Genomic DNA, 26,811 nt, shown 5'->3' on the forward strand with positions numbered 1-26,811 from the left:
AACTAAAGATTATATATTATGTGCATAGATTATATATTATGTGTATACATACCCAATAACCACAGAGAACACCAATTTTTCTGCTTTTAAATGATCAATGCACATGAAGTCTAATAAAGACAGCTAATGTTATTTTAAATAACAGATTTAATAAGGTTTTCTGCATAAGTTTAGCTGTAACGTTCTAAGCTTCCCCTATTGTACTTTGCTCAACATACTGCTCACACAAACTCCAAAAATATGCTACATGCCCTTTAAACTTGCATTTGTAATCTCTTCCCTCCTGGAATGTCTTCAAGTATTCAATTCCAAAAGAATCTAGACTAAAAGATAATCCACAGCAATTTTTCATAAGGTTCATCATTATAACAAGTCTGAATAGATGCTCTTTTTAACACTGGATCTTTTGTTTTGTTTTATTTTTGCAAAGACAATTGACAAAAAAATTCAATGAAGATATATATGGTAAGGCCTGCTACATCACAGATATCTACAACACCGTGTGCATCCGACAAGGTCAATTTAACACTCATTGTTAATACTCATCTTGGGGAAGGATTCCGAAGGCTGAGGATGTTTTAACAAACCATACTCGTGCAGGAAGGCAAAGCCAACTTACCCAGATCGTTCATCTCTAAGCCGCAACTACTTGGGTAAGCCAGTGCTGATCATGTTTGAAAGGTGGTTATCACAGATCAAACTAAGGGGATTTTCCATAGACTAGCGACTTATTCGAGAGTCTAATCAACAACAAATAGATCTGAATGCTACTTATTCAAAAATCGAACCTTCCTGAACAGGAGATATTTTACTATTAAAACACTCTAGTTTATGGCCCCGTGTAGTAAGGATTGACTTGAGCCACACCAGTACCCTAATCAGATGCCACATGGCCTAGTGGACAGAGCACTGGGATGGGAGTCGGGAAGACCTGGAATCTGAGTGTCTGTTGCTATGGGGGCATATCTCCGAGTCTCAATCTTGTCGTGTAAAAAATGGAGATATGATCTGCAGCACTAACCTCCTACGGATTTTTTTTTCTGAGGCCTAATTGAAAAATCTACACAAAGCATTTGGCATACCTTAAAACATTATAGAAAGTTATTAATAGTAGTGTGTTTCTTTTTTGTCCTTCAAATGTGTGAAATAGCTAAGAGCGATGGTCTTCGAAGAGATATCATTCTAATGATTAATTACAAAAGAATGAGTCTGTTCAGAGCCGGGAAGCAGGAAAGATAGGATGAGCACAGCTTTGATCTTTCAGATTTCAAAGGGTTTTCTTTCTCCAAACTCAAAGCTGCATAATCTGAGACTGTCTAAGTTCATCTGGTAAGAGTCCAATGTTTGAAGTGGATGCTGGTAATTTTTTTTAAATACAAACTGGCGATTTTATATGGATTCATTTTGTGGAGCTTTTTTTCTTCATTATAAGGGACAGTTCCGAGTGAGGGAAGAGGGGATTTATCAGCAAATGTAAGGGATGTAAAAACAAAAGGTAGAAAACACAATTTGTGGGGGAGAAGGAAATTCTTCATCTTTATTAGCAGCAATCCTAGAATCTCAGAGCTCAAAGGACCCCATATAGAGATCATTTGGTCCAATTCCTTTATTGTATGGAAGAAAAAAGAAGATGTCACATAACTAATGTGATGGGTCTTTGCCTAGAGAACAGATGTAGAATATACAGATGTCGAATATTCCATGTCCCCTCAGATACATCTGGTGATAATTTCTGTTAGCTTATATACACAAAAGCAGGAGAATAACTCTTATGAGCTCCCCTTTGTAATCAGCAAAGTGCAAACTCCTCTAAGAGGCTAGACTCCCAGATGTTTCCTGAGACAGCCTCTTTAGCCCTTACATAAAAACAACAAAAAAAACTAGTGTCTTCCTCCTCTCCATTCCATGCTCATGGGAAATCAATGCTGGGCTTCAAGACCTGAAACAGACTGGGAGGGAAGGGGCATAGGATAGATACCTGTTATTTTACTGGTCTAGGGAACTCCCAAGCAAGGAAAGCCCCTTCACCAATATTAAGGGATTAAGTGACTTGCCCGGGGTCACATAGCTAGTATGAGTCAGAGGAAGACTTCTGGCTCGTAGTTCAACTCTTTGTCCATTGTGCCACACTGCCATAGAGGAGGAGAAGGATGCAGGAAGGAACAGAGATGGCTTCTGTACCTGGACTGATGTTGGAAGTCCCTCCAGAGCCATCAGAATATTGGAGAACTAAAAAAATTAATTCATAATAGTCACGAAGTTAAGACTTGGACACAAAGCCTCCAAATGGCAATATTCCTTGGACAATTAAGGCTCAAAGGGCTCTATTCTCTTAAAGCACTTTAACATCTACACAAGACTGAGGCACATATACGGACTCAAAACAAGGGCCTGTCAATTTGACAAAGCAGCAACACTAGTATCCAAACACAACAGTAAACATGAACGTTTCAACACTATTTCATAGGTAACTACTAGTCTTTTTTTTTTTTTTTTAAACTGAGTGGTTTGGTGGTGCCCTCTAGGGGTGATCCGAACAAGATTTCTTAAGATAGTGCAGATGAAGTAAAATGTTATATAAAAAGTGCTCGTCATCATGAATTTGAAAAGTTAAGACTATTATAAAGAAGAATGCGATTGTGCTTTGGGGTACCTTAGTTTCCTTCAAACACATCTGTGCCACATATAGCTAAATCCCTGAGGTTTGCTCCCAGGGATCACAGGGAACGAGGTGGATGGCCCCTGGTAAACTTTGGGCAATCCTTGGTAAAAACGGATTCCGTGCTGGTAAATTACACCCTGGTTCTGGAACTCAGCTGGGAGGCTTTTGCATCTGCTAACTTGGCTTGGACATCGACTGGTTTTTCAAAAAACCTAACTATGACAGGCTCATTTAATAATGATGCGAGGATCTGCTCGAAAGCAAAAGACCACTGGTATTCTTCTCGTGGCGAGGGTTCCTTTGCTGCCCCAGCGGTCTGAGAGGTGCTGCCAGGGTCCTCTGTGGTCTTCTCTTTGGCAGGGGACGTTGTGCCATGCAGCTTCCTCCCCACTTCTTCCATCCTGAGCAAGAGGTTGGTCACAATCGCGATGGCCTGGTATAACTCTTCTTCTTCAGGATGCCCATGGAACAAGTTATAAAAGGTCTTCGAGAGCTGAATAAATTGTACCTAGGAGACACAAAATAGACATGTCAACAGAATATCCCACCCTTATTTGGGGAAGTGCATTTATGAGAAGTGAACTTTGTAGAACACGAAGTTCTACCCAAATAGAATCGCCGATTAGAGATCTCTCACCATCACAGCGAAGATGGGGAAAATAAGAGTAACGTGAACACTGTTTACAGGCAGTCAGTCTTGGATTACTTGCAATAATCAATCCTGGTTTTGGAGAACCGGTGGCGAAACCTGTTTCTCTACTCTCAGTCAGAAGGTAAAAGAACACAAAAGTGGACTGTGGCGTCCACTGTCAGATATGCTTATTTAGTTAGTCAGTTTTAACTGCTTTTCTTTATTATAAAGAGGCCCTTCAATTGGGAGGGGGAGAAATGATTATGGTATCAAAAACCAGTTGTCAATAAAAGCTGAGTCACAAATTGGAAAATTTCAGAGAAGCCTGTCTGCTAAAAGATAGAAACTGATGTCTCCCATATATTTTCCTCTTACTCCTCCATGGATGGTTGTCAGCTGGTGCTTCACATTTAGGAAATATCAACCGTGACGGCACCACTCTAAGGCACTAAGACAAAAATGAAACAGGCTCCACCCACAGGAAGTAAATATTCCAGAGCAGAAGTGGGGGGGAAGGGGAGAAGCATATTAGTCCAATCAATAGGCATCAATGAAATCCCCTATTACATACATAGCAGGTATTTTGTGAAACTCCATGGAAATCATGCCTTAGCAACAGGATGAAAGTCTTTCTCTAACTTCCCCAAATGCCCAGCACAAACACGCTGTCATTAACCAGCACGTTTGGAAGAAAAAATGACCACGAATTTGTCTGGTAGAGTGAACGATAACTTTTTAAAGAATGTTGTGCTTAATCAACTGAGCGATAAAAAAAAAAAATTTCCCTCGAAATACTCACAAGAGTAACTTCTCAGCTACTAACGCTTCAACTTTTTCCTGAGCCTTCTGAATATAAATTGGAATAGATATATACAACCATGCATAGTTTCACTGGGTGTGTTCTGCTCTTTTCAGGCCACAATATTTTTGTACAGACGTTTCCAGATGTCTCTATCCTCTGTGCATTTGTTATTGTTCATGGTGATATAGTCTCCATAACAGTGACGTGCCAGAGTTGGCTTGGCCTTTCCCCAGCGGCGGGGCATTGGGCTTCCTTCCAGTTTCTCCCTATTCCATACAGCTATAAATACCTTTGCACAAATAAGTATCCTTTTTATGAAGATTGTGGGTGGAGTCGGGAGACATTAGGAGGCACTAAGAAAGGAGATGAGCTATAGGCATTTTTATATCATTTGTGAATGTTAACTAATGATTCCAGTGACAGAGAATTCCTGCCGAAGTTTATTTGTCAAAAGGCAACTCATAAGAGCACCCTAACTCTGCGTTTTTAAAAAAAAAAGAGAGTTCCCACTCATCTCATTCTCATGGTTTCCATTCGGAAAGTGGCAGTGATTACAGAATGCAACAGGAGGTACTGAAGGCATAGGCAAGAAGCGGGGAAAAGAGAGTTTGAAAGGGAACAGTTGGTTTGGATGATAACGTCTCGCCAATGGAACCATGACAACAACATGAAAGCATGACAGGTTCCTGGTTAGAAAGATTGGGTTGGTAAGAATTATACTTGTCTGCCCTGAGAAGGCTTGTATGAACTGAGGCAGAATTGATTGAGCAGAACCAGGAGAACAAGTTATACAAAAATAATACCACTTAAAAAAAATCAAAAGACTTTAGAACTTCGATCAAGGCAATGACCAATTATGATTCCGGGAGACCCAATGAGGAGGCAGGCTAGCACTTCCTGAGATAAAAAGATGATGGACTTAGGGTAGAGAATGAGACCCACTTTTGGGCCACGGTCAGTGCCGATTATACATATTTGTTATAAGGATTGGGTTTTTCTCTTTTGATTTGAGGGCAAGGTTGGGATGAAGGAGGTGCTAGTAATAATAATATTATTGCCGAAAAAGAAGCTCACTGAGGCATCTTAAAAATGAAAAGAGAAGAAAGTTTGGGGGGAAACAAACAAAAAAGCAACTTTTTATGTGATAGATTCAAGGCTTCATGTATAATCCTCTTTTTCTGTTCCACTTTGTATATGGAAAATTCATGGGCTTTTTCATGTTTATTAAATTCAGAACTTTAAAAATGTTTTTTTTTTTTAAAGAATGCATATGTCTAGAGTCTTGCAAATCTACTCAAATGGGATTTAAACTACAAAGACAGGAGGAGGAAGAAGACTGTTTGCATCCACCCACTAAGCCAAAAATACCGAAGAGTATGCAATCCTTGCGTCCTCAAGAGCCACAGCTCCTAAGGACCCCAGAAATCAGGTCCTGAATGATGTCACACGGAAGTTGTGATCAATGGAAATGGCACAATAGAAGATGTATTGCCATCTGCTTCACTGCTGCACATTAAGGGGCCTTGGGTCTTGCCACCTGCACCCCAGCTGCTACCTCCCTTGTATGATGGCTCCTCCAATTAGGCTGTGAGCTCCTTGGGATCAGAGACTGTTTTGCATTTCTATTTGTGGCCTCAGTACTTGGCACTGAAATCACTGCTTTTTTCGTTGGTTCATTTATGCAAGGTAGAACGAAGGAAAGTTGGTGAGACATCCGGAAGTTTAGAGGAGAAAAATCCAAGAAAGGAGCAAGTAATTAAAATCTAGGCCCAGATTGCCTTTAGACAAAGGCCTAAAATACTGGCAGCAAACAAGAGGAACTCAAGGGACCTAAACCAAAGAGGCAAATCTGACTCAGAGGTATCGTTGAGACTTGGCGAGATTAAAAACCAGGACCAGACTATAGCTCGGGGAAGGTATGCCTGATACAAAAATTACAGAGTTGGGAAAAGTTCAGTAGAATTGTGAGTACTAAATACTCATATGAAATTGCTCGGTACCTTTCCTGCAATTTAGAGACTTGTTTAGGGCACTGAGAAGTTAGGTGATTTGACCAGGGCCATACTGTCAAGAAGGTCAGAGCTAGGAATCCAGCCAGGAAGACCTGGTTTAAATCCCATCTCCTACACCACATGGTCTTTTATACATTTATCAAGTGCTTACTATGTGCCAGGCACTGTGCTAAGTGCTGGGAATAAAAAGGAAGGCAAAAACAGTCTCTGATTTCAAAGAGCTCATATTCTAATGGAAGAGATGAATGCAATTAACCACACACACACACACACACACACACACACACACACACAGACTTAAAATAATAAGTTTTACTGATGCTTTTTATTTTAACATTAATCATTTCCTGCTATATCTCCTGCCCCGGGAGGAGGGATGGAGGGTGCAAAGATGCAAAACAAAAACCTTCTTAACAATTAGCACCACTCAAAAAATGACTGTATTGGAAAGCGGGAGATTTCCCTTCACTGGGGGCTTCTAGCAAAAGCTTGCCATTTTTGTCACAGAAGGAATTGCCTTTCAGGAGTGGATGGCTGCTGAAGACTTCCAATTCTGACATTGTGTGACTCTGGGCCATCAGATTCATAGAATTTGATTCTTCTCAAAATATAGTGGAGGCTTCAAATCATCTGATCTGCAGGAAAGAACTCAAAATTTGAAGACCCTGCTTATTTTGGTGATAGTCAATCTATACCAATGTAGGGCTGCCAGATTTTAGTTTAGTTTGGAGAAAATGGGAATACTACTCATGTATGTGTGAAGGGGAGTGGAGGGCTCAGAATTATATACAGCTTGACAGTCATCATAATAAAACCAGTATAAAATACATGAGCCTGACACAGCTGAAAGCAGGAGAAGGCAGAGGGACATCTGAGTATAAGTTATTCTAAGAGCTAACACATTACCACTATTTTACCATTTTGTGGCCATGACAAATCATAGAAAAAGGCCATCTGAAAGTTAATATGACCAACCTGTAATTGAGTCTAATACTCAGAAAGGAGGCAACCAAATCTGTTATGTTATGAATGGTGCCCTAGAGATACACCAAAGGTCTATGAATTAGTCTTAACAATAGTTCAAATTTGCTTGACCAATCATCTTCAAGAAAACTCCATTTCTAGACATAGCTGAATGTTATTGGCAGAACTCATCAGGGCCCACTCCTCCAGCCTCATTTGGTGCTTGTGGAAACATAACACACAGCATGTTATATAAGTATGTACAACTCAGGCTAACACACATTCACACTCATAAGAAAATAAGGCTTTTGAAACTACCTGATTCATTCTGGGTAAATCCTTAATGTTTTCTTCTTTTTTGAGAAGTTCATCTTGCCATTGCTTTAGATACTCCTGAACATCGACTTTGCCCTTGCCTGAATGAGAACAGAAACAACTTTGTTATGAACAATCTACCACTATACATAGACCCAAGTAAGAAGATGAACTGTCGTTGCTACTACAACAATTTGAAATCGGCTGTTGCTGAACTGGGTCGTTTTTACTTTTTTTTAGTATTGGAATTTGAAAAGTGTACCATCGTTATCTTTAACAAAGTCATTAATAAAAACCTTGATCAAAATAGGGCCAAAAGTTCCAATGGTCTTGTGATGAAGAGAGCCATCTGCAACCAGAGAGAGGACGGTGGAGACTGAGTGTGGATCACAACATAGTATTTTCACTTTTTTGTTATTTACTTGCATTTTGTTTTCTTTCTCTTTTTTTCCTCTTTTTGATCTGATTTTTTTTCTGTGTAGCATGATAATTGTGGAAGTATGTATAGAAGATTTGCACATGTTTAACTATTGGGTTACTTGCTGTCTAGAGTAAGGGGTGGGGGGAAGGAAAGGAGAAAAAAATTTGGAACACAAGGTTTGGCAAGATTGAATGTTGGAAACTATCTATGCATATATTTTGAAAATAAAAAGCTCTAATATTTAAAAAAAACAAAAACAAAGATCCGTGCCATTTTACTAGAGACCTTGCTTCAAGTCAATACTGGTTTACTAAGTAATTCACTTTGTATCTGTTCAACTAGTTCTAAAGTCAACAAATATTTAGACTATATTTCTCCATCTTGTCTACTGGGACTTGAGTAAAATTGCCCAAATGATCAAATAATGTGCTGAAATTAAGATACATTATATCTACCGCATTCTCCTGATCTGCCTGGCTAGAAATTTTATCAAAGAAAAAAAATTTATTCTTGGTGAGCTCAATCCCCGCTCAGAGGAAATACTACTTTGATTTCAGAGAGTTGGCAAAGTTTCCTAATATTCAGTTACCGAGCTTGACCTGGGTTTGAAGTCAAGTTCGTGGATAGTTTGCAGAATTTCCCTTTTTAAGAATTGGGATGAGAGCCCCATCTTTGTGGAAACTACAAAGATGACTAATAATAAAACGATTAGAATTCTATCTATGTGGTCCTTTAGCACTTAAGAGGGTAATTTTTCTAGGCCAGAGGGTCTGACTCAATGACAGTTAGTAGGTACTCTCTTACTAGCTCTGATTCTCTCAACCCCTTCCACCTTGCAGATCACTCTGCTTGACAAGAGAAGCTGGAGGCAGAAGAGCAGTTGAATAGCTCTGCTTTTTCTCCAATGTTCAACATCTCCTCCACTTCAAGGAGTGGACCTCTTTCTTCCTTGTTTTTCCTTCTGTGTGGGGAGACTTGCCCATGACGAGTCTTGGGAAAATGCACATTTGGTAAGCTGGCTCCAGGATGTTCCTGATCAAGTGGAATGGAAGGGCCCAGTGTTTCAGTTGAGAACATATATGGTTAAACTGTGGCTGATTCCTGTTTACTACCCATTTAGTAGCTAAATGTCATTTGCCAGGCTTCTGAGACAGAATCAAGCATGCATTAAAAAGGTATTAACCAGTCAAAAAAAAGTCTCTCTTCCTTTTCCTGTCTAGCCTCATTCTAGTAAGGAGGCAAGGATTGTTGTAAGCCTCCAGATAGTATGAAGGGAGAGAAAAGAAGAGAAAGAGAGAGGAGAGGAGAAGGGAAGCAGAGGGAAGGAGAAAAAGAGGAGAGGGAGACAGGACAGCAATGTCTTAATCTCCCCACCCAGATTGACATGAAGTCATGGGCACATAACCTGCTTCTGTTCCCAATATTTATCTTCTTTCCTGCCTTAGGTGGAAAGAATATTGAATGCCACACGGACTAGATACAACCCTGTGAATTTCAAAGGGCCAGAAGAGGGAGCTATGGGAAGGACAGCAACAAAAATCTATTCTAGAGTTTTCAGATAGTCAAACTTAGTAAGCAAAGCTCCAAGCAGCTTACAAGAGTCAGTCAGACTTGAATGCAGCAGCTAGGATATTGTTTTCTAGACAGATTTTGTTGACTATGTCACATTTGGAAATAAACTTGGTGAGGCAAATGCTTTGTGGCAAACATTTTAAGTTTGGGCCTATTCTAGCTGGGGACAATATAGGTGAGAGGGTGGTTCCCCTACTTGGGGAAGGAGATGTTTTATACTTCTGGTTTTTGCCCTATCTTCTCGTTAAATATCTCTTTGCAAAAGCTAATTTCTGTTAATTGCTTAAATGATACTGGGTCACTAATCACTGGGATCAAGCAATGATCTGAGAAACTCAATGTAAGCAATCATTGATATTAGGGAAAATACACTGGAATGGGGGTTCAAGATAATAGCATTAGAAGAACCCCACTAATCTTACGAAGGTTTCCCTAGAAACCTGAGGAGGAGGTAGCCAGGGCTCTTGTTCTGTTGGAACCGACATAATTGGGAATGAGAGTTGTGATAAGGCCCTCTAGAGCTTTTAAAAGCTATTCATCTCTCCCAGAATATAATGAAGCCTAAACCCCCAGGAAATAGAAGGTCTGTTTTGGCCAACCCTAACATGGTTTAGAAACTTTAGCTTATTCTGGGCTCTCCTCTTCCTAACAGGTCTAGCCATTCTTCTGTATTCTTTTTTAGTCATAGCTTCTTCCATTGTTCACCTGTGCTTTTTGAATCTAAGGTTTTACGAGAAGTCCCTGTGATGCGACTTCAGTCAAATCTCATGTTTTTCATATCATATCTTTCAGGTTTGGACAGCCAGTTTTCTTTTGTTGAGCCTCTATTCTTCTGGGCCTCTTCCCTGGCAGACTCTGTCCAATAGGATCTTGGGGAATCTTTTCTCCGAGTTTTAAAATAATCTCCTTAATCTTAGCTACTAAGTTCTTAGATTTCACTCATTTTGTTAAAGTTGATAAAAAATTATTAAGCATCTACAGTGTGCAAGGAATTCTGGTAGGTGACATAGATATCAAGACAAAAATAGCCTGCCCTCAAGGAGCTTCTATTCTCCCAAAAGACGAGATATTCTGAAACAAGCATATGATGGGACCGTGGTACATGAATACAATGGAAGATCACCACACAATACAAAATGACAAGTATGACTATTGTAGAGAAACAAAGGACTCATTGAAGTAAAAGGAGTAAAGGGAGCAGAACCAGATAAACAAAACAAAGATGACAACAACATTAATGAAAAGTCACTTGCATAACTAAAAAACCAATCATGATACTAAAAAACAGATAATGAAATATATCTTCTTCCTCTCCGCAGAGGTGGAGGAGTACTAGGGCAGAGTGTTGTACACTACTGAAGCATCAAACGTGCAGCCCACAGGTCACAACTCTGTATGTATTACTGATATAATTGGAAATATTGAACAAAAAGATAATAAAGCATAAATAGTTCAAAAATTGAACAAAAAGATAATAAAGCATAAATAGTGCTACCAAGTCAATATGCCATTTGTAGAGATCTTTACATACGGATTAAGAGCCGTGGTTTCTATTTGAATAGAACATCCCTGAGCTAGAGCATCAGATGAGTTCACTATATTGGGTGTTTTCCCTAAATATTTTTCTTCTTTACAAGGGAAGTTTCAATCCTGTGGGAGGGTGGGGGGAGTCATTCTCACAATGACTGTAAACACATTCTCACAATGTGGTGTAAAAGCAAACAGTGATCAGACTGCAAGGGATTGAGAAATGAGTAAGAAGAGAAACAGTGAAGACAAGGAGTGTTAAGAGATTTTACTAGAAGTTTGGTTGTGAAAGGGAAGAACATCATGGGAGAAATATTATTTAACTACTTTTCCTAGATAGATACCAGCTAAGCAAACATGGCTACTTAGAAAGGTATTTTGGGGGTAGGGTGGGATGGAAGGATCGGCATCCTTTTCTACCCACCAGATTCTTTCCTCTATCACCACTCTCCATGTCAGGATGCTCTCGTGACCCCGGGTACCCATTTTTTCTACTTCATGAGGCTCTTCTCTAGACTTGGATCAGCAAAGGCCTAACACCCCCAAGGCCTGAAGGAAGTTAAGAGTGGGAAACCTGATCCAGGAGGAGCATAAGTAGTCTTACTTCTCCGTGTGTGTACTCTGCGAGGCCAAATATAGATTCTCCCCAGTACCAGTATGTGTAGACAGCCCTAGGACCTATCTCTTCTTGCTGTCCTTAGGGAGGTCTGTCCCACAAGAGAAAGGGCCTGTATCCAGGGAAAAGGCACTTTTGGACACATCCCATGAAACAGAAGAGCCCAAAGTGTTGGCTTTCCTATTCTTCCTTCCCATTTCATCCCCTCCAGCCTCAGTCGTTCTGCTCTAGCTACATTTGACATCAATTTAAGTCGATCAAGTTCAATTTACCCTAACCTAGGTATGGTTCCGGGTGGGAACCTGACGGAAGAGGGCCTGAGCACAAAGAGCTTGTATTTTATCTCGAAGCAATGGAGAATCATTTGAGCAGGGGATGACATGTAGAGAGCTACATCTAAGGAAGGTTCTTTTGGAAACTGGATGGGATGGATGGGAGATCAGAGAGGCTAGAAATGGAGAGATCAGTTGGGAGACTATTATAATAGTTCTGGTGACATGAGAGCCAAAGGGAGATACTGCTCGCACCTGGCTACATAAAAGGGATGGACAATGCCGGGGCCCAAACTCGGTAACTAGGAAGTGGTAGTGTCTCCAGTGGAAATAAGGCAGAAAGTGAAAGGAGCAGGTTTAGTGCGGGAAGCTCTTAAGTTCCATTTTGCTCATACTGAGCTTAAGATGCTCCAGGAGGAAATAAACAAAAATGAATTGATTAGGTGAAGCTGGACTTTAGAAGACTAAAGCTTAAAAGCTAAGAATTTGGAAGAGAGGATTGGAAAATTTTGAACCTATATGAGCTGCTCAGATCACCAAGGGAGAGTGGAGACCAAAAAGCAAAGAACTCTAGACAAAGCCTGAGAAGGGCAAGAGGTGATGATAAGGCAGCAAAGAGGACTATAAGGAGCACACAGGTAGGAAGACAAAAGTATCTAAGAGTGGGGCAGCTAGATGACACAGTGGATAGAGCACCAGGTCTAGAGGACCTGAGTTCAAATCTAGCCTACACTTAAAACTTACTGTAGGACATTAGGCAAGTCACTTAATCCCAAATGCCACGCAAAAAAAAATCTAAGTGTGGCAGCAACAGTATTTTGCATAGAGGAAGCAGCCTCAAGCACAGCCACCCATTGATGCTGTTTCCCACTGGCCTAAGTATAAGAGCCAGCCCATGAGGAATCAATCCTCCCTCAGGCTTTTGCCCACTAGACCAGCATGCCTACCTAATAAAGAGGCAAGGAAGCTCTGTGCAGCTGAATCAATGATGTGCCCTTCAGTTGTTTTCATGTTATGGTTAAGTAAACCTTTTTTTGTTAACTGTTAGTTTCATCTGAATTCTGAACATAAAGCACTAAAGTGGCTGATCCGTCTCCTCCCTGATCAATCTCTTTCCACCGTATCAGAGAATTCTTGCAGAAGATAACAAAGTGAGACCACAGTCCCCACGCTGACAAGTAACGGCTGCATCAGAATAGGTGGCACTGGTAACTCGTTGCTGTGACTTTGGACACAGCAAGGAAATGAAGAACTCCCAATGGCTCGTTTGTTACCTTTCTCTGGTCTGCCTTTCGCTGATCCTACTTCCTGTCCATGGGCAGATAAGGAAACTAGAGGAAGAGAACACATGACATCCTTCAAACTCCTTGGTTTAAACAAATCTTTTGGAAAATAAACCCGCAGCTTTGTCATATGCAAAGCAATATTCAATTTTGGTTGAAATAACCTGACGCTGTGACGGAAGAACCATGCAAGAGCTCTGGTGTCCTAAAGTCAAGTCATTGGCTAATAGAGCCTACTGCCCCATCTTACTGAGTTTTGGGGAAAAGCAAAAAGGTCCTATCACGGGGTTAATTAAAAAGCAAACCAAAAGGCCAAGACTTTAAAAGGGCTACTACATATCTCATCCAAACTCATCTACCATTTTGTTTTCCGATCAGACTTGTGATCTCATTGGTATAGGAACTGCTGGGGAGGAAATTCCCTGTCAATGCAGATGGACACCTGCTCTTAGAGTTTCCCGGGGAGCTGAGAGATGAGGTGAATTTCCCAGGGTTACAGAGCCTGGGTCTTCCAGGCTTCTCATCCACTCCACCACTCCACCATGCAGCCTTTTCAACCAATAAAATAAAAATTCAGATTCACAATGACTTGTCTCAGACACACAAAGATGAGATGATGAGCTTCTTGAGGGCAGGGAGACTGTTTTTGACTTTTCATTCTATCCCTAACCCTTACGTACAGTGCACTAACTGATCCATGATCATCCCATGTACTAGTTATAGTATTCTAAAGTTGAAAAAGGCAATGGATGCATTTTTAAATATATTTTTTCAATGAAAAAAAATTTGTCTTCTCTCTGCTCCCCCCATACCCCACCCCAATCTTGATCACTGAAAAAGAAAGAACTAAACCCTTGCAATAAATATGTTTAGTCAGGCAAAAAAAAATGAGATACATTTTTACAAACTTTCACATCAATGAAGGCTGAAACAAAAAAGGATTTTCTGCCTAATTAAGATAAGACAGTTTACTAAACTAAACTTTGTGTTTCAGGAATCAGTCAAAGATTTAGTGAATATCCAGATGCCTAAATCATGAGTTGTATATGAAGGGAAGGCCTCCAACAATCAAGTTGAGAAGGCCCCCGAGCCTGATTGATCTCCATTAGCGAGACCAAACTTTGGAACGCCCATTTACCATGTAACTGGCTGAAACGAAGAAGTTCGTCCTCAGAAAGGTGATCTCCTTTTGAAGGGCTCACGGACTCCACTTCAGTAAAAGCTGGAAAGAAACAACCCAAGTCATATGGGATTCGTGGTGAAAAGTTGAATCAGAAGGTCGGGAGTATGGGATGAGAGAGCTAGTGTTCTATACCTCTGGGCAAATATAGTTTCTCAGTTTGAGAGCTGTAAAAAAGGACCTCTGAGGTCAGTTGGCCCAACCTTTGTCTTTAATAGAGGAGGAAACAGGTTTAGGGAGGGGAAATCACAGCAGATTCTTTGTTGATCTAGAACTGAAAATATCCTCATAGGCTGACCAATTCAACACCCTCCTTTTACAGAGGAGGAAAATGGGGCCAACAGAGAGGAAATCACCCACAGGATCCTAGATAAATCTATAGCTAGAAGGGACCTCATAGGGATGTAGTTTAACCCCCTCCCTCTTACATAGGAGAATTCTGAGGTCCAGAGATGTGAAATTATTTGTCTGTGTTTACTCACAGAATCCCTGATCTAGAGCTAGGAGGGACCTTGTGAAGTCATCTGGTTCAGCCTTCCTCTTTACAGTAACTAAAGCTCAGAGAAGATCAGATCACTTGCCTAAAGTCACTAGCACTACCATTTCTCTGTCAAGGGAGCCGCAGAGCTAGTTTGTGTTAAAGAAAAAGAGCTACTGAGAGGAAATGTGGCAATACCCCCAAACCAGTAGGAACCAGGCTCCATTCAGTCCTACTGAAGCCCAAAGCAAAGCAGGGACTGTCTTTGCAAGTGTCCATGAAATAGCACTAGCTGAAGTACGTGACAAAGACGGCATTTCAATGGAAGTCTCTGAAAACACTATCCTAGACAGAGACACTCACAAAGTCTCCCTCCATAACTAAACTGATGAACACAATATTGGTCTAATGTTGGAGAAAAAAATTATCAGCTCGCATGGTAGAAAGAGAATTATCTCTAGTCAGAGGTGGTTGCTATTTAGTCATTTTCAGTGATATTTGACTCTTGTGACCCCATTTGGGATTTTCTTGGCAGAGCTACTGAAATGATTGGTCATTTCCTTCCCTAGCTCATTTTACAGATGAGGAAACTGAGGCAAACAGGGTGAAGTGACTTGCCCAAGGGTCACACAGCTAAGAAGTATCTGAGGCCTCATTTGAACTAAGAAAGGTGAATCTTCCTGACTCCAGGCCTGGTGAGCTCCATCCACCACTGCCCAGAGTCAGAGGACCTAGGTGACCTTGATTAAGTACCTTCCCCTCCCTGGGCCTCAGTTCCCTTCCCTGTAAAGTGAGATTTCCCTAGATGGCCTCTGGGATCACTTCTAGTTCTAGATCCAGGATCCTCTGGGTAATCTTGGCCGAGTCCCATCCCCTTGCCGGCTTTTGGTTTTCCCTTGTCTGGAAAATGCATCGGTTCTATTAGATGGCCTCCAAGATCCCTTCCTGCTCTCCATCAATGACTCTTCTGAAATAAAGCTGAGTAAAACAAGCCTCTGAAAGTGACAATGAATGCTGAAAGAGGGTATTCAGACAGTGTGTTTACGCAGCAGGTCTTTTTATTTAAAAAGAAAAGATTGGGAAGAATAATCATAGCACTGATGCTAGAGCTGAGAAAACTAATTATACAGGTCAAAGCTTTTCAGAAGTGCTTTGTCAGGAGGCTGGAGTTTCTAGGGAACACGGTTTTCCATCACTCCCCTGAAAGACCATCGCTGCTGCTTGCTAAAGCCCCATGGCATGGAGGGGAGCTTTCTTCTCTGGGGTTTATTCAGGTGCTTTCAAAAAGCACATGACACGGTACTGAACGCTTCACACAATGCTGGTCAGAAATCCAGCATGCCAAATGGATACCATTTTCTATTCCAGTTGAATTTCAATGCAATTCAGCATTGGAACTAAAATGGCTTGGTTTTTGTTTTTGTTTTTGAATGTTGGTTTGGGTAGCAGAGTAGAAAAGGCATTAGACCCAAATTCATATCCCGGCTCTATTGCTTGCTGCTTGTGTGGCCTTGGACTACGTCATTTAACTTTTCTAAGACTCAGTTTGCTCACCTCTAAAATAGCGACAACAACCAGATCTTCCTCCCACCGCTGTTGTGAAGATCAGCAGAATTTACAAAATTGCCAATATCAGCAAAATAATGATTATATCAATTTTAATATATATACATATATATATGTGGCTATATAAATACCAGCTATTACTACTCAGCAGAATTCACAATATTGATGATATCAGCAAAATAGTGTTAATATCAACTTTAAGACAGGAGATGGAAATAGCCTTTGTCTATTCAACTGCTCATTCTAACAATTCCTGTTCAAATTGAATTTTTCCTGTAAGGATCAAGAGATAATGTAGCCTTAGAGGCAGGGGTCCAAATCCACCATGTGACATCTCAGCTGTCTGACCTCAGGCCTTCCCTTGGGCAAATACTTCCTTTGCCTCTGTTTCCTCCCCCCATGAAATGAGGGGTTTGGATGAGAAGATCTCAAATATTCTCCTGGCTCTGCATCTAAGGTCCTATAATCTCAGCGTCCCAGGCAACCCTCTCCAGGATTCCAAGTCACTGGTTGGCGTAAAGCATTTCCATTGAAGAGTGATCCCTACTGCCCAAATTGTGAAAATGGAATCGATCCAACTTTTACAGCACGTGATGTCACCCAAGTCTTACCTGGTGGAATATGCAGCTTGAAGAGCAGCTTAAGCTTCTCGGTAAAACTTCCATGATACAGGATATCTGTCAAATTTTTTAAAATTCAAAAGGAGAGTCATTTAAAAAGGCCCGACATATTCATTTCAATGGCATGTACTTCCAGAAAACAATTCAGCGATGCTAGTGGCCCAGAAAGTTAATTAGGGTTCAAATATATTAGCCAGTGGCCATAATTTAGAAGCCTCCTGTCATTTAAGCTAAAAGACAAACTTCGAGTCTTCTTGGATGCTCTTAGCTTCCCTCCCAAACTTACTTTTGTTCAAGCAAGGACCTTATACCTCATTAAAAAGGAGAACCGCCTTTTGGGAGCCTGCCTGGTTCCTGGCAGAGAGCTACCACAGCAGGGCAGCACGGTAAGGTCCCAGCGCAGTGAAAGATGAGTCAGTTGCCAGTGCAACCACTTTGTGCTTCTCTCCCTACTTGTCTGGTTTATATAGTTTCCAAACAGGTCACTGAACTGCAACAGTGCATCTCACTATGGAAACATGGCAAGAGCCTCTTCCTCCCATAATCATACAAGTCATGGTACGTAAATAAGATAGAATACTACTATGCTGAACTCATTATCGGCATAACGACCGATCACAATGCCAGAGGACTCGATGTGAAATTTCCTGTCTACCTCCTGATAGAGAGGTAAAGGACTCAGGAGGGCGGAATGAGACAAAATATTTGAGGACACAGTCTACATAAAAAGTCATTTCGATCAACTATTCAGGGTAATAGGTTTTGTTTTTCTTATGTTCTCCATGGAAGAGAGGGAGAAAGAATGTGGATCTTGCTGGATCAAAATAAATCAAATATATATTTTTAAAAAGAAGTTTGTTTAAAAAAAAACTCATGGTTTAGGGGAGTGCAGCTATATTAAGAAGCTATCAACCAGTATGTATATGTATATGTGTGTGTGTGTGTGTGTGTGTCTGTGTGTGTATGCACATAAATGCTACACACACACACACACACACACACACGAGCCATCAAAAGGTCAGAGTTTTCAGAAGAAGAAATTAAAATGATCACCATATGAAAAAATGCTTAAAATCTCTAATAAAATGAAATAAATGAAAACAACTCAAGATTTCACCTTACACCCATCAAATCGATAGTCATAAAAGACCGAATGATAAAATTCCATAGGAACACGTTCCAAGTACAGATAAAGTAAGGCAGAAATATCCATTCAAAAGTTTGGCTGAAAAAGATCTGGGGGTTGTAGTAACCAGCAAGCTCAATGTGAGTAAGTGGCACAAGGCAGAGTTTCTGGGCCCAGAGGTCTTCAGGTAAAGAAGGACGCAATTTAACATGGGGAAGAAGAGATTGGGAAAAGGCATAAAGGGCTGTCTTCAAGTAGGTGAAAGGTTGTCATGTGAAAGACAGATTAGATTTTTTTTTTCTGTTTGGCCCTAGAATGAAGAACCAGTAGTGGATGAATGTTAAGATGGAGGCAGATTTCAGCTCAATTTAAGGAAAAACTTCCTTATAACTAGTTACCCTCAAAATACAACGGGTTGCCTCAAAAGGAAATCAAGAGGTTGCCCATCAGGAAGTCTTCAAGTAGAGGCTACAAAACCACTTATTGGGATTCATGCTTTGGGCAGGAGTTGGACTACATGATTAGCATCTGAGGCAGCATTAGCTTCAAACTCTAGATGGCCACTGGCGACTCTTCCAACCCTGGGATTCTACGGCCTCTAAATGTGGCTCTGGGAATCCAGAAAAAAATAGTCAAGAGACACTAAAAAGGGAAGGAATATAGCTCAAGTGTCCAGACAAAATGAGGTGATATGTGTAAAGCACTTTGCAAACCTTAGGGTGCTAAAGACATGCTAACTAGATGACTATGGTTCTTGTTACTATCATCATCATCATCATCACTTGTATCCAGGCTATCCTACAAGTCTAGGATTTCTTTAATCTTTTCCTTGAAAAGACAACTCTGATGTTCTCCTACCAAATGCACAGGAGAATTCTTTGAAGTTGATAAGGCAGTCAGAGTTTTCATCCAGCAATCTGAAGGTCCAGAGTGCCAAGCAGTCCCGGCTGGCGGAATGAGCCCAAGGGCTCAAGAGATGATATAATATTCGGAACTGCTGGCAGTCGATCTGATACTGCTCCAGGTATGGCAAGCTGGGGTCGTGGTGCCTCAGGGCAGTGCTGTTCAAATTCCAGTAACAAGATAAAAAGTGCTCCCTCTGTCGAGACAATGAAAGGTATATCAAAGCAGAAAACATTGCAAATGAACTCCAGCTTATTAAAATGAGCAGATTGTGAAAATATTTCATTAAAACAGAAGCAGCTTGCGATACTAATCAAATTCACCTACGAGAGCGTTATTTTTCAATTAGAGAGCTAACGTTACCTTAAAGATATCATAAAGTTCTTCTAAATCATGAAGGCCGAATCTGACATCCTGTGACACGACCCGGACCTTAAAAGAGACGGAGGCGGATCAGTGACAAAAGAGACCAGCGGCTCAGAAACCAGCGGTGCCGATTACTAGCGACATGGACTTCTCTCTTACGAACAGGGGCCACAAAGTTATCGAGGAGGCCTGTCATCAAACACTTCAAAGGCCACAGCAGATACGGGCTGGAAAACAGAACCTTCCAGCAAACAGTTTAGAAATGATATAATTGTATTCTACATCATGAAGGCTAGGCCGAATGAGAGCATAACCAAAGGGGCACAAAGCTAATAGAGTCCCTGAATTATTTATGTGCATGTTGAGCCTGGGACCTGGGGAAATGTGGCCTAATATCTCGAGGGACTTGGTCTCAAAGCAAGTAAATCTTGCAATATTATAAACTGACCCTATCTTCAAAACATTTTTCCCTGGTTGTAAATTATTAAATGGAGAATGAAGGGTACATGCAAAAATACTTAACAATAAAGCCCCTTTTCGTCGATATGGCAGAATGAACAGAGACCCGGACTGGGAGTTTGGAACAACTGGCTTTCAGATTCTTCCCTGGCCAAGTCAACCTTTCTGAGCCTCAGTTTTCCCATTGGTAAAAATGGGGATATGACAATGCCTGTAATGCTATCTCAAGATCTGATTTGAGGCCCAAAGGCAATCATAGATAGAAAGCATTTTATTAATTTTAAAGCACTATATATAGTTCAGTTAGTGGTAGTAGCTGCATCACTAAGAAGACGTAATATTTTTGGTATGGATTTATTAACTAGTGATTTTTTTTAAAGAAAAAAAGTCTGATTACTATCTTTTGTTTTTATATCATCTATAATTCCACTGTATCTCTCCTCCCACCTCCTCTCTACTTATAAGAATAAAAAAGATGAAAAGAAGGAGTTCAGCAAAACTAACCAACATCCTGAAGTCTGACATTATATGCGATATTTACTGATCCTCTGAAAACAAAAGTGGAACCACCACCGCCATGCCCTCACTCCCCCCCTTTCCACAGCTCTTCTCTGGAGACAAGCTTGGTCATTATAATGTCAAAGCATTTAGAGATTTTTTGGGTGCTTGTTGTATGGTTGTTTTTTAAAGACTAGGTCTCCCTAGCCGGTCCAGGCTGAAAACGTAACGGATGCTCACGGACCCCATCTTACTACTGATTGGCAAAAAGTTTGACTTAGGCCATTTCCAACCCGCCATGGATTACCTCTACCTAAGCAACCTGGTCCTGCATCCTGGGACTCACCATATTGTTGCCAGACCAGACAATTGATTGAATTATCCACTTCAGCCTTGCATGTTCCACCTTGCCCAGCTCTCAACATTCAGTTCAGGGACAATAGCATTTCTCTTGTCAGCATGACTAAGTCGGGGTCTCGCTGAAGAGCCCGCTATACAAATGCCAATCCTGAATGCTGACATTATTCCCGAGTCATAGCTGCGCTGGCCAGATCACACACAAAGGGGTTGCTAATGACTTGCACCATAGCCAGAAGGGGACAAATAGATCATTTCCTCTAAGAGTTTCTTAAGACAGTCCCTGAAGCCCCGATAAGTCTCTGGGCTCCTTTTCATTTCTCCTCCCACGGAATGACTGTCTTCAAAAGATGCCCAAAGAGAAAGAACTACATTGTACGGCTTCATTTCCTCCACCCACTTACCACATTCTGCTTTGTGGTTTCCTCAAGCACCTGAATCACATACAGCCGACTTCTCCTCCGCATGCTATACACGTCCTCGTAGTGAATATCACCGTATTTCTATAAGAAGAATGATGGCATTTCTATGGGCAGCTTTTTCACAAAGGACTCAATCTCGAGATAAATGGCTTTGAAATCCTTTGGTCAAATCCTACCCAAGTTCCAACCTCCCCAGGTTCCAGTGTTCTCTCCAGAGTATGGCCTAACTGGAATTCTGATACCCAGAGCAAGTGACAGGGAAAGAGGAGTTAAAGCTGGAGTTAAAGTTAAAGTTAAAGTTAAAGTTAAAGCTTTCTTCTTTAGGGTCGAGGTGGATTGGAGAAAGAAATCAAGTGGGTTGGAGAAGTTAAGGAGGTGGGAGATCAGAGCATCTAAAGGAGCCATTTATTAAACATATTGGAAAGGAGGGAAAATGACCTGACGGCCATAGATGGCAGCAAGATGGATCTGGGGAGACTAGAATGAGCTTTAAAGGTGAGGTGGCTAGAGAGTGATGGATCTGGAAGAGGCAGTGGGGAGCAAAGGACATGCTAATTAATGCTTCTTCCTGGTCTCATGTGTCCGGGTGGGAGAGAAAGAGCAGCCAGCTTTGAGAATAGTGCCAAGAAATTTAATAATACTGGGGAAAAGCCAGGCTTTGATGAGTACCAATAGATGACAGGAATCTGAGAAAAATTGATTTAGGATCACAGATTTGCAGCTGGAAGGAACCTCCGAGGTAGATTCTCAAGCCCAAGGCCTCATTTTACTGATAAGATCACTGAAGCTAAGAAGTGGGAATGAGTTCATGTTTTCCAGAGTCCAAACTAGATCTGGTGAGAGATTCAGAGCTTAAAGGACCCCTGATAGGGTACCCCCTCAGATCTCCTCATTTTATAGAGGAGGTCAAATGGGCAGCTCGATGTCACACAGGTGCTAAGTGACAGAGCCATGGTTTACACTAGGTTCCGCTGCCTCAGTGAAGGGGAAGGACATACTTGAGTAGGGTTTTTCCTTTTTTTTAATGTGTCCTGGCCCTCTTTGGCAGTAGTTGATGAAACGCTCCCTCAGAACGATGTTTTTAAAAGCGTAAAATAAACTACATAGGATTATAAAACAAAATAATTCTATTGGGAAAGTTATTAAAACACTTTTTTAAAAACCTGACTTAATGAACTGTAGGTTAAGAACCCCTTATGCTGTAGAAAGAGAGGGAAGGGCTAAAGCTTTATCACTTATATGGGAGTTCTGTGCAATTATGATATATGCCCAGGGCCTATGACCAAGTGAAAGGAGTGTGGATACTCCGTTACATGGGAGTTCTTCCCAGGAGAGAGCACTGTGGATGTTGGCGTTTAGTGAGGGGAGGGTGGGGAGAAGCCAGGCAAACAGACCTGTAAGGCAGGTAGTGCTGGGAAGGGGGGAGACATGTGTAAAGCGTGCTCCTGGGATACTACCACGTGGGGACCCATCTCTGGCTTCTCATTACTACTTCCTGCTCTGCTTCACATAATTATTGATGAGAAGTCCATTTATTAGTCATCTAAAATTAAGTGCAAGGATATTTATGAAATGCATGGAGTCTCTTAGAAGAAAGGTATAATTTATTACCTTCTTTTACAGTAACTTCACATGGTTTAAATGCATTAGCTTAATTGACTTGATACAAAAAGAAATAGACAAATAAGTTCACTTTAAAGAAAGAGGAACACAGCCAGAGGGGTTATGTGACCTGCTAACAGCTTTTAAAGATCATTTTTCAAAATAAAGTTGGGTTTTAAATGTTATTGATAGTTCTATGGTGATTTTCTTTACCTGGCCCTTGGCGCTAGCCACCATGCTTCCCCGGCACTATTCAGTTAACAAAATGGGAATAAACTGTCAAGAATCTGTATAAATGCTGTTACTCTTCAAAAACTCACCTCATTTGCTTCTCTAATCAAATCTGTAATATCGACTTTAGTTTGTTGGCTTTTGGCATCGCTTGTAGTTGAACCCTGTTGAACAGTTGAAGGCAGTGGGCTGTCCTTATTAGTGACATTGTCAAAGAACCTGTCAAAAGGAATATTAGTGTCAAAGTTCATGGGACCACAGATAATTAGAACAAAGAAAACGACACCCGATCGTTGCCCTCTTTTGGGACAATAGCTTTGGCCCAGTCACAGTCGACCTTCATGGAGAACATATCCTCTTTCCTGCCTACAGGACTTTCCTTGGGCTGGTTGTCTTGCCTGGGACGTTCTACATTCTCTCCTCCATCTACACATGTACTCCTCCTTCAAACCCCAGTTTAAGGCCTATCTCATGCAGGACACCTTCCCTGGCCACTGTAACCCATACTGTTCTTCCTCTTCTTGGAGTTTGTGTTTTGCTTCTAGTCTTTAATGGGGGATTCCACATACAAACAACTCTGCCCCAATAAGCTATAGATAGCATAAACTGGAAACAATCTCAGAGAGAAAGCGTGAGAAGTAAGGAGAACCATTAAAGGCTTCTAAAAGAAAGCAGGGAAGCCAGAAGGCAGAGCTCTGGAAGGAGATGGTCCCAAACGTGGGGGATCGCCCGTAAAAACATCTAGAGTCTAGAGATGGAGTGTCTTGTAGGAAGAACAGGAAGGAGGCCAGTATAACTGGATTTCAGAATATACTGATGGAGAGAAATGAGGTATAAGACTGGAAGATCCAGGGGGCTTACGGGGAAGGCAGATGATGAGGAAGAGCTTTAAAAGTAGCAATTTGTTGTTGTCCTTGAGACATTTTTAAGTCCTGTCCGACTCTTCGTGACCCTATTTGGGTCTTTCTTGACAGAGATACTGAAGCTATTTGTCCTTCTCCAGCTCATTTTACAAATGAAGAAAATGAGACAAATGAGGTGAAGTGACTTGCCCAGGGTCACACGGCAAGTTAGTGTCTGAAATCCCGTTTGAAACTCAGGAAGGGAAGTCAGACTACTTTGGTACCACCTAGCTACAACAACAACTATTTTCTCTACCATAAGCGCCGAGAGAACAGGATCTGTATCTTCTCCCAGCATCGTCCTGGAAAGTGGTGAGTAAATTATAGCAAGTGTGCCATCAATACTTAAGATGATCCCAATGACCTTGAAGGCAAGTGGGAGAATGTTAGACCTGGAGCCAGGAAGACGTAAGTTCAAATTCAGTCTCTGTTATTTATTAGCTGTGTGACCCTGGGCAAGTTACTTATTTCCACAACTGCAAAATGGGGATAATAAGAGCACTTACCTTCTAGGGTTTTTGTACGGTTGGAGAATGGCAGAATAAGTTATGGTATATAAATGTTATGGAATATTATTGTTCTACAAGAAACAACCACCAGGATGAATACAGAGAGGCCTGGAGAGACCTACATGAACTGATGCTGAGTGAAATGAGCAGGACCAGGAGATCATTATACATGGCAACAACAAGATTATATGACAATCGATTCTGATGGACGTGGCTCTTTCTAACAATGAGATGATTGAGGCCAGTTCCAATAGATTTGTGATGGAGAGAGCACTCAGAGAGAAATCTGGAGGAAGAGGGAGAAAGATGATAGAGAGGAGACAGGACTTTGCCTGAGTTCCTCCTGGTGTCCCTCAGAATCACCACCAGATCAAGCCTCTGATTTTGGAGTGACAACCCACAAATATTTGGAGGGTAACAAATTTGCAGCAGAAGGATTTCAGGAAAGGTCTGTCTCAATTGGGTAGGGGGAGGGAGGAGCAGGGGAAATACAACCCAGCAGAGGCATATCCCAGGGAGGCCCGGGGAGGAAAGGATCCATGTGGGGAATCTAGTAGCCAAAATACAGCAGCATTGGCTCTATCCTAGTTCAAAAGCCAGTGGACAAGCAGTCTAGCTGTGAGCCCGCCAATGCAGCCACAGAAGGCAAGTAGTGAGCCCCTGAACTCCACCATGACAGGTGGGACCTAGCCAGACCCACCCAGCACGGTGAGAAAACCTGCAGCACTGGCTCCAGGGCAGTGAGAAGTCACTGTCACACTCTCAGTACAATCTCCCCTGTGCCGTAGGAGCAAACTTCAACCTTTAAAAATAAGCAAAAAATAGCTCTGACAATAGATAGCTATTGGGAGACAGGGACAGAACCCAAACCCCGAGGATGCTAAAAGCAAAATGCTTTCAGTTGAAGTTTCAAAGTGGGATATAAACTGGTCTCTAACTCAAAAGGCTCTGTTGGAAGAATTCAAAAAGAATCTTAAAAGAGAGTTAGAAGAAAGATGGAGAAAGGAAATGAGAGCTTTGCAGCAGGAGAGTTTGGAAAAGGAAATAGAAATTAACTGAAGAAAGCAACTCCTTAAAAATACATTTGGTGAAATGGAAAAAAATTAGATTTGTATGTAGGCATATATTGGATTTAACATATATTTCTATCATGTTTAACCTATATTAGACTACTTGCCATCTAAGGGGGGGGGGTGAGGGAAAGAGGAGAGGAAACCGGAACACAAGGTTTTGCAAGAGCTAATGTTGAATTATTGTCCATGCATATGTTTTGAAAAATAAAAAGCTTTAATAAAGAAGAAAAAAATTTTTTAAAAAAGAAACCCTGGGAGGGAGAATAGATTTGGCAAAATGAGGGGAAAAAACTGCTTATAAATAGAATTGGTGAAATGGGGGAAAAAATTCCAATGAACAAAATAACTTCTTTAAAAGTACAATTGGGCAATCTGGGGGAGGGGGGGAGGGAAGGAGGGGAAAAGTTGGAACAAAAGGTTTTGCAATTGTCAATGCTGAAAAATCACCCATGCGTATATCTTGGAAATAAAAAGCTATAATAAAAAAAAGTACAATTGGCCAAATGCCAGAGATATAAAGAGATATAAAACTAAGTGAAGAAAATAATTCGCTAAAAATTAGAATTGGATAAATGGAAGTGAATGACTCAAAGAAATATCAAGAATCAGTCAAACAAAGCAAAAAAACGAAAAAAAAAATAGAGAAAAATGTAAGATAGTTCATCGGAGAGAACTACGGAGACTGAACATGGATCAAAGCATAATATTTTCATCTTTGTTTTGTTTTGTTTGCTTGGGTTTTTTCCTTTGTAATTTTCCCCCTTTTGATCTGATTTTTCTTGCACAATATGATAAATGTGTTAATATGTTTAGAAGAATTGCACATGTTTAACCTGTATTGGATTACTTGCTGTCTAGGGAGGAGAGAGGGGGAGAGGGAGGGAGAAAAACATGGAACACAAGATTTTGAAAATTATCTTTGCTCGTATTTTGAAAAATAAAAAGCTATTATTAAAAAAAGAAGGAACCATTTGTTAAGTGCTCCAAAAGCCTTTAAACACTACAGAAAGGTTAGCTCTTCTTATTTGTCATTTAAAACAAAGGAATTGGGTTAGATGACTTCTCAGATTCCTAGAGTGACTTGACAATTCTACCGGTACCTGTTTAACACCGTGACAGCTTCGGCATCATCTTTACACGTCAGCAATTGTTCCATGTTATAGTCAAGCACTGCCAATCCCAGCTGTAAGATGGCTTTTATGCCATCGTAGAAGAAACAGTCCACAACATTCACGGCACTTTCAATAGGAAGCACACTGATAAAGAGGGTGAGGAACCAGGAGAGGGAGAGCGAGGAAAAGAAGGTCATGTCAGTCATGTGACCCATCAGCTGAGGAAGGTGCTCTTTGATCAGTTCCTCAAAGACTGCCTGATCCACCAAGGCACCTGTGGAGGAACCAAAACAATTTCAGACTTGGTATTTAGAAGACCTTCTTCACTTTG

The 26,811-nt window shown here is 41.1% G+C and overlaps 1 protein-coding gene across 2 annotated transcripts in view; it reads right to left on the reverse strand.

Moving 5' to 3' along the window:
* Positions 1 to 402: 402 nt before the first annotated feature.
* The window catches only part of TBC1D8B (TBC1 domain family member 8B), a 46,411-nt gene continuing 20,002 nt past the window's right edge, over positions 403 to 26,811 (reverse strand). Inside the window, exons 10-19 of one of the 2 annotated variants that reach the window (XM_051968801.1) lie at positions 26,469 to 26,754; positions 22,974 to 23,103; positions 21,034 to 21,132; positions 19,313 to 19,381; positions 18,905 to 19,145; positions 16,912 to 16,977; positions 14,215 to 14,298; positions 13,068 to 13,124; positions 7,389 to 7,486; positions 403 to 3,170 (exon numbers count right to left, since the gene is read on the reverse strand). In XM_051968801.1, coding sequence (XP_051824761.1) covers positions 2,793 to 3,170; positions 7,389 to 7,486; positions 13,068 to 13,124; positions 14,215 to 14,298; positions 16,912 to 16,977; positions 18,905 to 19,145; positions 19,313 to 19,381; positions 21,034 to 21,132; positions 22,974 to 23,103; positions 26,469 to 26,754 — 1,508 coding nt within the window. In that variant the 3' untranslated portion in view covers positions 403 to 2,792. The remainder of the gene's footprint in view (positions 3,171 to 7,388; positions 7,487 to 13,067; positions 13,125 to 14,214; positions 14,299 to 16,911; positions 16,978 to 18,904; positions 19,146 to 19,312; positions 19,382 to 21,033; positions 21,133 to 22,973; positions 23,104 to 26,468; positions 26,755 to 26,811) is intronic. The other variant, XM_051968802.1, reaches the window with a different exon arrangement.

The sequence above is a fragment of the Antechinus flavipes genome, chromosome X (genome assembly GCF_016432865.1).
Source record: "Antechinus flavipes isolate AdamAnt ecotype Samford, QLD, Australia chromosome X, AdamAnt_v2, whole genome shotgun sequence".
NCBI classification, from domain to species: domain Eukaryota; kingdom Metazoa; phylum Chordata; class Mammalia; order Dasyuromorphia; family Dasyuridae; genus Antechinus; species Antechinus flavipes.